The following is a 9,367-nucleotide window of genomic DNA, read 5'->3' on the forward strand; positions in this document are numbered from 1 at the left end:
CAATCGTACAGTTTGGTACAAAAACATAAGGAGGAGGAGGAGGGATATCCGTGATTCAAGGAAAAGATTTGGAACATTATTTTTTGCAGCTTCCAAATGGGATAACCACTGAAGGGATACTGATAGATCAACAGCTTGCATTCTTGTTTTAGCTTGAAGACAAAGTATTCCATTTGCAGTGCGAATAAAAAAATGACTACAATGAAGATATTAGTACTCAGCGGAAAATTTGACCATATCTTCCCAGAACAGGGGATTTGGGATTACGCGAAAAGTTGTGTGAGACGATTTCACGGGTCGTATTTTCTGAGACAGATCTCTTATTTGGGTCATACATGAAAAAATATTAATTTTTATGCTAAGAGTATTACTTTTTATTGTGAATATCGGTAAAATTAATATGTCTCACAAATAAAGATTCGTGAGACCATCTCACAGAAAACCTACACTTTGAATTAAGTTTAGATGCATCAGAAAACTCTTTAGATTCTGGCCCCATAACCTATTCTTTATAACTTATCCATTATTATTTTCCCTAGGAATCTTGTTGTGTAAATATCTTTAAATATATTTTTAAGAGTAACAATAATTTTTTTCGTTATGAAAGATCACTAATTTTTAAATTTCATAGAGAACTTACTTATTTTAATTATTAGTTTTTGGTTATCAATTTGGATAAAAGAGTCGGCCGATAACTGAAAGAATTCTTTAGAATCTCTTGAATTTTTATTTTTTTTTGAAAGTAATGTGACATATAAATTAATTCGAGATACCCGAATATTTTCAACAAACCATTCGATCGAATGAAAAAATAAATAAAGCTCTGCGAGCTAACAATTGAATTTTAATATTATCGAGTTATAGCATCCAATTTCCAAAGCCAAAACACCTGGAGGGTCAAACTCTTCGCAGGGGAAAACATCATTCGAACAACAGTCGTGGAATATCTTGAATCTTGATTGGACTACTGTCGTTTTATTCCGTTCACTTACGCGTGTATATAATCATATTATAAATAGAATCCTAAGCAAGAAAACATATCGACTCATGTAACAACAGTACACGGTGACTAATGCCCCAGATTCCTCCACATCATTCCACCATCCTTAAAAAAAGTCCCACGTACTCTCTTGGCATTTGAACTGAGTGGATATATATAGATATATATACAGCCATATTCCTGTGTATGAATGAATCATCATGCTTAGGCATTGTGATTTGTCTTCTAATCATCAATCTCCTTGCATGAGGGAATTTTTATGTGACACTTTTTTCTGTTTCTGAATCTCTGTTACGTTTTCTGGGTTTTTGGAGTGCCGGCTGTTTCTTGTGCAAGAACAGAAAATGATGGTTCAAGAAGTTTAGATTTTGTGTGTGTGTGTGTGTTGTGAAAAGATGGTGTCTTTCTTGAGTTTTGAGTCGGGGGTTGTCATGGATTTTATTGTTATTGCATTTTGTTTTGTGTTCCTGTTATGGTTTTTGATGGAATTCTTGAAGAAAAGAAGGGAAAATTGCAGTACCGAGGCGCCATTCCGGATAGAAAAACCAACTTTTTTTGCCAAAATTATTGCTTTATCGAATCTTGTAATCGCCTTGTCTTATATAGGGTTCTGCATTCATGAAATTTGGGTTTTCGGAGCCTCCTCGATTGAGGTTTCGCTGTCATCCATTGCTTGGAGTTTAGCTAGCGTTGCAGCAGTTTATTCCGTAAATAGAACTCAACCAATAGGCAAAAGGTGGCCATTAGCTCTTGTTTCTTGGTGGTGTTTTTCCAGCATTCGCGATTTGCTCATAGTGATTTTTAGTCTCCTCGATCATTTCAAATCCATTGAATATCCAAAATTTCTACCAAAATCCAACATAATTGATTTTGCAACCCTTCCACTTTCTGTACTTTTCTTTAAAGCTTTACAAAACAACACTTCTGCCAAGAATTTTAACGACATTACACAACCACTACTCCGCGAGGAGTTGGAGAAATCTGCAACCTTTCGTGATTCTGATGCATTTTCATGTGCCAGAATATGGAGCCATTTGACATTTAGATGGCTTAATCCTTTATTTGAAAAGGGTCATCTTGAAAAGCTCGAATTGGAAGACATACCAGAAATCCCTCAATCAGATACTGCAGATGAAGCTTCTTCATCGCTCGAAGAGTCTCTCCGAAAGCAGAAAACTCAGAGTACGTCTATGCCTCGTGCCATACTCCACGCCATTTGGCGGCCTCTTATCATTAATGGAGCTTTTGCAGGTATCTTAAATGTCTTTATATGAAACTTTTTGGTAGTTATATGCAACGATGTTTTGTAAGCTTATTATGCACTGTTTCTAGGAGTGAACACAACTGCCTCTTATATCGGTCCACTGTTAATCCCAAGCTTTGTTAACTTCTTATCGACTAAGAATGACAACCTAAATTGGCAACGTGGTATGATTCTTGCGTCGATCTTTTTCATTGCAAAGACACTGGAATCACTCTCTCAGAGGCAGTGGTATTTTGGTGCTCATCGAATTGGCGTAAGGGTCAGGGCGGCTTTAATGGTACTGATATACAAAAAATCTCTTTCAGTGAAGTATGGTGGTACAAGCAGCGGTAAAATCATCAATTTAATCAACGTAGACGTTGAAAGAATCGGAGATTTTTGCTGGTATTTTCACGGGATTTGGTTGCTTCCGGTTCAGGTTATGTTCGCCTTAGTTATCTTGTACAGGAATTTAGGTGCTCTACCATCTGTTGCTGCTCTTCTGACCACCATTCTTGTAATGGTGAGCAACACTCCACTTGCTAATATGCAAGAAAATCTACATACAAAGATCATGGAGGCTAAAGATTCGCGTTTAAAAGCTACTTCTGAAATGTTGAAGAGTATGCGTGTTTTGAAGCTACATTCATGGGAACCAACTTTCTTGAAAAAGCTGCTCCAGTTGAGGGAAACTGAGAGAGGCTGGCTTAAAAGATACCTCTACACAAGCTCAGCTGTGGCATTTCTTTTTTGGGCTTCGCCAACTTTAGTTTCAGTCGTTACTTTTGGAGTCTGCATCATTTTAGGTACACCCTTGGCCTCAGGCACAGTTCTCTCAGCATTAGCCACTTTCCGAATACTTCAAGAACCAATATACAATTTACCAGAACTTATATCTATGATCGCTCAGACTAAAGTATCCATAGACCGAGTTCAAAATTTTATAAGAGAAGAAGATCAGAAGAGGCTGATATATTATCACGCGTCTGGCGCACCTGGAGTTGCCATTGAGATTGAAGCTGGAGAATATGCTTGGGAGAACAGAGACGCGAAGCGACCAACCATTAAGATAACTGAGAAAATGAGCATACCAAAAGGTTGCAAGGTAGCTATATGTGGCTCAGTTGGATCTGGCAAAACTAGTTTTCTCTGTAGTATACTTGGAGAAATACCAAGAATTTCAGGGCCAAGAATTAAAACTTATGGTTCAAAAGCTTTCGTGCCACAAAGTGCTTGGATTCAAACAGGTACTATCAGAGAAAATGTACTATTTGGAAAGGCGATGAATAGGGATTTATATGAAAATGTTGTGGAAGCATGTGCATTGAATCATGATATCGAGATGTGGGCTTGTGGAGATTTGAGTGTACTAGGGGAAAGAGGGATGAATTTGAGCGGCGGTCAGAAACAAAGGATACAAATGGCAAGGGCACTTTACAGCAACTCAGATACATATTTGCTGGATGATCCTTTCAGCGCGGTTGATGCACATACGGGGGCTCATATGTTCAAGGCGAGAGATTTCCTTTTTTTTTTGTTTAATATTTAATTTTAAATATGGGCTTGATGATCAATTCTATTAAGTTTCCTTTTTGCATATATAATGCAGAAATGTCTGATGCAACTCTTGTATAGTAAGACTGTAGTGTATGTTACTCATCAGTTAGAATTCTTGGATGCTGCTGATCTTGTCTTGGTAAGTCATGAAGATTTAATACCATTTCCTGGTTAAAACACAATTTTTATGGTGCTTTTCACTGTCGATGAATATTGTATTTGCAGGTTATGAAAGATGGCAGAATAGTAGAGTCGGGAAAATACAAAGATTTGATTTCGAACCATGATGGGGAACTCATAAGACAAATGACCTGCTCACAGCCATTCTCTGAATCAAGTGCGCCCTCCCAAGCGTATTGGCTTGGGTAAAAGTTACTGTCACAAGCAGCAAATGGAGTTAACCGAAGAAAAATTTGTTGACATGAGCAGAAGTAGCCAAGTTTCTCATAGAAATCTGCATGAGGAAGCTGAAACCGGCAGAGTAAAATGGCATGTGTACTCTACCTTTGTAACCTCTGCATATAAAGGATCTCTAGTTCCAATAATCCTCTTGTGTCAAGTTCTGTTCCAAGGTTTGCAAATGGCCAGCAATTACTGGATCGCCTGGGGATCAGAAGAAGAAGGTAGAGTTACAAGGGAGCGTTTGATTGGGATATTTGCGTTGCTTTCTGGTGGTAGCTCGTTCTTTATTTTGGGAAGAGCAGTTCTGCTATCAACTATTGCTATCGAAACAGCACAACACCTATTTCTTGGAATGATAAGATCAATTCTCCGAGCGCCTCTATCTTTCTTTGATTCCACACCGTCGAGCAGAATTCTTAAAAGGGTTGGTATATTTTTAGTCGAATTCACATCTCAAGTTACATAGCATTGAATGTTTAACTAAAACAATTGTTTTTTAATCACAGTCATCTACGGATCAAAGCATAGTGGATACAGATATTCCATACAGGTTAGCTGGACTAGCATTCGCTCTTATTCAGCTGTTGAGCATTGTTTTCCTCATGTCCCATGTAGCCTGGCAGGTCTTCTTCCTGTTCGTCGTCGTCTTTTCTGTTTCCATATGGTATCAGGCAAGAAAAATTTTCATTTCCTTGTAAAACATAAGAAGATTTTTTTCTCTTTAATTTAATTACTGATAAAATCTTCCATTCAGGCATATTACATTAAAACAGCAAGAGAATTGGCGCGTATGGTTCCAATCCGACAAGCCCCGATTCTCCAACACTTCTCTGAATCGATATCTGGTTCAACAGTAATACGGAGTTTCAACCAGGAATCTCGTTTTATGAACAAGAACTTGGATCTAATCGATGATTATTCTCGAGTTGCATTTCATAATGCTGGCACGATGGAATGGCTTTGTGTTAGAATAAATTTTCTGTTCAACTTGGTTTTCTTCCTCCTCCTCGTTATCTTAGTGAGCCTTCCCAGATCAGCAATTGATCCCAGTAAGTACATTATCTTCTTGATTTTGCTTCTACGTGCTCCAAAAACGAAGCATCAAAGGCTTACAAAACACCACATTTTCTTGGTTTCAGGCTTGGCAGGACTAGCAGCAACATACGGTTTAAACTTAAGTGTGCTCCAAGCATGGGTAATATGGAACCTATGCAATGTAGAAAACAAGATGATCTCTGTGGAGAGGATTCTTCAGTTCACCTCCGTACCTAGTGAAGCTCCACTTCTAAATGAAAATTTCAGGCCGGAAACCGAATGGCCACTCAGCGGGAAAATAGAGATTGAAAATCTCCATGTACAGTACAGTCCTGTTCTTCCTAAAGTTCTTAAAGGAATCACCTGCACCTTTCCAGGTGAAAAGAAAATCGGTATCGTTGGAAGAACTGGAAGTGGAAAGTCTACTTTAATCCAAGCCCTTTTTAGAGTGGTGGAACATACAGAAGGGCGTATTTTGATCGATAACATAGACATCTCAAAGATTGGTCTGCAAGATTTAAGGTCTCGGCTAAGTGTAATCCCTCAAGATCCAGTTTTGTTTCAAGGAACAGTGAGGATTAATCTCGATCCTCTACAAGAACATGACGATCAAGAGATATGGGAGGTAAGGGGTCGTTAAAACGCAAAAAATATACAGTAACTTTCTTGTACCGAAAGATAGCACATGATTTACCAATCTCACTAGAAATTGTGCAAAGTGACAGGTTTTACACAAATGTCATCTAGCCGAAAGTGTTAAGCAAGATCAAAGGCTTCTTGATGCACCAGGTCTTGAAAACTATTCAGATATTTGTGTTGAAACTTATTTTGATTTGGGTCATGAAATTTTTGAAAAAATGTTGCAGTTGCTGAAGATGGAGAGAACTGGAGTGTGGGACAGAGGCAACTCGTTTGTTTAGCTAGAGTTTTATTACAAAGAAGAAGGATACTGGTACTAGATGAGGCTACTGCTTCAGTCGACACTGCAACGGATAACGTGATTCAAAAGACGATAAGAGCAGAAACAAATGGATGCACGGTCATCACAGTGGCTCATAGGATACCTACTGTTATTGACAATGATCTAGTCTTGGTTATTGGTGAAGGTAAGAATTGAGACTATTTATTCAAATGTTCGTCTTCCCTTTCAAATTAAAATCTTGGTTTCATCTCGTGTTACTTACTAGACAAGATTTGCGTTAACTACAGGTAAGGTTATCGAGTATGATTCGCCGGCTAAGTTGCTTGAGGATAGCTCGTCCGCGTTTTCGAGTTTGGTGATGGAGTTTTTGAGAAGATCATCAACTGGGAATAACTGAGATATGTTCAAGTTTATGCTGATGCTAACCGACACAGATTAGATAGAACTCTGTGGTCTAGTTTACGATGCACAAATAGAGTTTTACAAATCATCTCCTTGTAGAAGTTCATAGGAAGAAAAATATAAGAATTCTGCACTTTCTATATCATGTGTGTGAAGGAAATTTAAATCTAAGCAAGCTTGTCCATACATACTAAAGTTAGAACAAATCTAACAACTGTATGGATTTTATATCTTTTAATATGGCAGAAGTATATCACATATATATCAATTACATAATAAACTTAAAAATTTTATTTTTAAAAAAAATAACTTGAATCATTTTTTATTTATCTGTGTTTAATATCTTATCATATTAGATAAATCAATTAATTAAAGATTAATATAATTCACTTTCGAATTAAATTGTTTGTCAATTAAAATTCAAATATATGATTTTATGTTAATTTAATAAATTATAATGAGTATAATAAATAGAACGAAATAAATTGAAACAAATTTTAAAAACATATATCCAAACACGACGTATAAGTTATAATAACATAAAAATCAAACAAATTATGGATTTTATCAATGCATAAATCATAATTTATATAAGTGAAATAGTTAACCATTTAAAATACTCGTGAGTAACTCTTCAAATCAATATCAAAACTAATGAAATAATAATAGGTAAAAACTTGTGTGAGACGGTCTCACGGGTTGTATTTGTGAGACGGATCTCTTATTTGGGTCATCCATGAAAAAGTATTATTTTTTTAGCACAGAGTATTACTTTTTATTATGAATATGAGTAGGGTTGACCCGTCTCACAGATTAAGATCCGTGAGACGGTCTCACATGAGACTCACTCATAATAATATTGATAGGAAAATATAACTCATAATATTCAATTTAAATAATGTTTAGCCTCCTACTTATTTTTTTACCTTTGTTGTTTGAATTATATATAATAGATAATTAATTTTATATCAGAATCGATTTTTTGTAGACTATATGTAGGACCGAGCGCTTTCCGCTTTACCAACAGCTATAACTGGTGGTAATGGTGCAACTCAAATCTTTTAAATCGCATAAAAACTCAAGCACCACGGTTCGATCGCTCTTCCAGCAGGGACAATTATTGCACTCAACAATCTCCCTCCCAATAATTGCACTATTTATAATTAATTAAAATCGAACCCGTGCTACTGGCTCTGATACCAATTGTAGGATCGGATGTTAGCTGCTTTATCAAAAGTTATAGCTGATGATAATGGTGCAAGTAAAAATTTTTAAACCACACAGCAGCTCAAACATCACGGTTTGATCGTTCTACCAACCAGTGACAATTATTACACTCAACATTATTTTCTTTTACTTTTTATTCTGAATATTATTATGATAAGGTACACATTTATAAGTATTTTTAAATTTAGGAAAGTTATTAAACTGCACATTACATAATTTTATAATCAAAAGTAAGAAATTTTATTCATATAATATGAATATATGAATTTTGGGCTAGCAAACATTATAAATAAATGCAGTTTATTTGAATTTTTTTCTTCCAAACTTCAATCAAAATATTTGTAGTCAAACAAATATAAACTAATTTCAAAAATAATTAAGAAGAATATGTGTTTTTTTGTAGAGGAAGAATTTTGATTGAAAGTTGCGAGAGATTTAACTAAATGTGTTATTTATAGATTGTCATAAACCTAGACCATGAAACAATATGTGATTCTTGACAAACAAAAATAATCTTATCGTGTATACAATATACTTTATGATTACTATTTTTAAATTTGATTTTATCGTGTATACAATATATTTTATGATTACCATTTTTAAATGTGATTTTAGCAAAAATAAGGTTAATACATTTTTTATGAACCATAGTTTCAAAATTTTTATATATATATATAAAGTAAAACATTGAACATGTGTGTTTTGGTTTTTAGCAGTGTTCTAAAAAGCGGTAGGTGTTAGGCGGGCGGTCACTTACAGCCTAGCGCCTAGGCGTTTAGGCGGGGCGCCTAGGTGGTTTTTTTTAAGCCCAAAAATATTGTGACATATACGAATTTTACTATAAAATACAACTTTTATGTCTAAAACTATGATTTTCTATGCAATAATAAATTAATAATATTTAGTATATAGATATTAATACGTTTTTATATATTACTAATATTGGTCAATCACTATCATATGTTTCCTCTCTTAGACCCATTTGAAAACATTGAACATTGGATAAAAAGTGCCCACCGCCTAGGCGGTGATTGGCGGCGCCTTTTAGAACACTGGTTTTTAGTTCTTTTACTTGTTTGTTTTTCATGATGCATTGCCATTGAACACAAAATTAATGATCGGTTTTATTTTATAAACGAACAAACATTGTTTTTGTATCTATACTCTATTATTAAGTATGAGACCTTTAGAGTAAATATTTTAAAGGACATCAAAATATTTAATTTTAATAATTATTTTTCTTACCATACTAAAAACCTTCTCAATTCATTCCATATTTTACATAGAAAAAATCTAAATAAATTTTTTTTTAAATAGAACAAATTTCTAAATTGAAAATAATTTCATTTTACTTGTTTAGTATTATTTGATAAAATTTTAAAAAATAATAATATATATAACGTATGTATTATTTACTAGTTCTTATTAATTTTAATATTATTATCGTCTAAATTGAACAAATAATTATAAGTTAAATAATAAATACCGAAAACTGTAACGTATGAGGTGTCGTGGTGTAGTTGGTTATCACGTCAGTCTAACACACTGAAGGTCTCCGGTTCGAGTCCGGGCGACGCCA

The 9,367-nt window shown here is 34.9% G+C and overlaps 1 protein-coding gene and 1 non-coding gene across 2 annotated transcripts; both read left to right on the forward strand.

The window, feature by feature from the left end:
- Positions 1 to 1,056: 1,056 nt before the first annotated feature.
- Positions 1,057 to 6,782, forward strand: LOC140816387 (putative ABC transporter C family member 15). The gene is given in 11 exon segments (XM_073175615.1): positions 1,057 to 2,251; positions 2,333 to 3,756; positions 3,853 to 3,939; positions 4,026 to 4,112; positions 4,114 to 4,626; positions 4,709 to 4,873; positions 4,957 to 5,251; positions 5,342 to 5,862; positions 5,963 to 6,026; positions 6,104 to 6,343; positions 6,447 to 6,782. Coding segments are annotated over 11 exon segments (4,362 nt in total). The 5' UTR covers positions 1,057 to 1,395; the 3' UTR covers positions 6,557 to 6,782.
- Positions 6,783 to 9,293: 2,511 nt separating this feature from the next.
- On the forward strand, positions 9,294 to 9,367 carry TRNAV-AAC (transfer RNA valine (anticodon AAC)). Its single transcript has one exon. It is a non-coding gene; the product is annotated as a tRNA-Val (tRNA).

This window comes from Primulina eburnea, chromosome 16 (assembly GCF_022965805.1).
Source record: "Primulina eburnea isolate SZY01 chromosome 16, ASM2296580v1, whole genome shotgun sequence".
Lineage (NCBI taxonomy): Eukaryota > Viridiplantae > Streptophyta > Magnoliopsida > Lamiales > Gesneriaceae > Primulina > Primulina eburnea.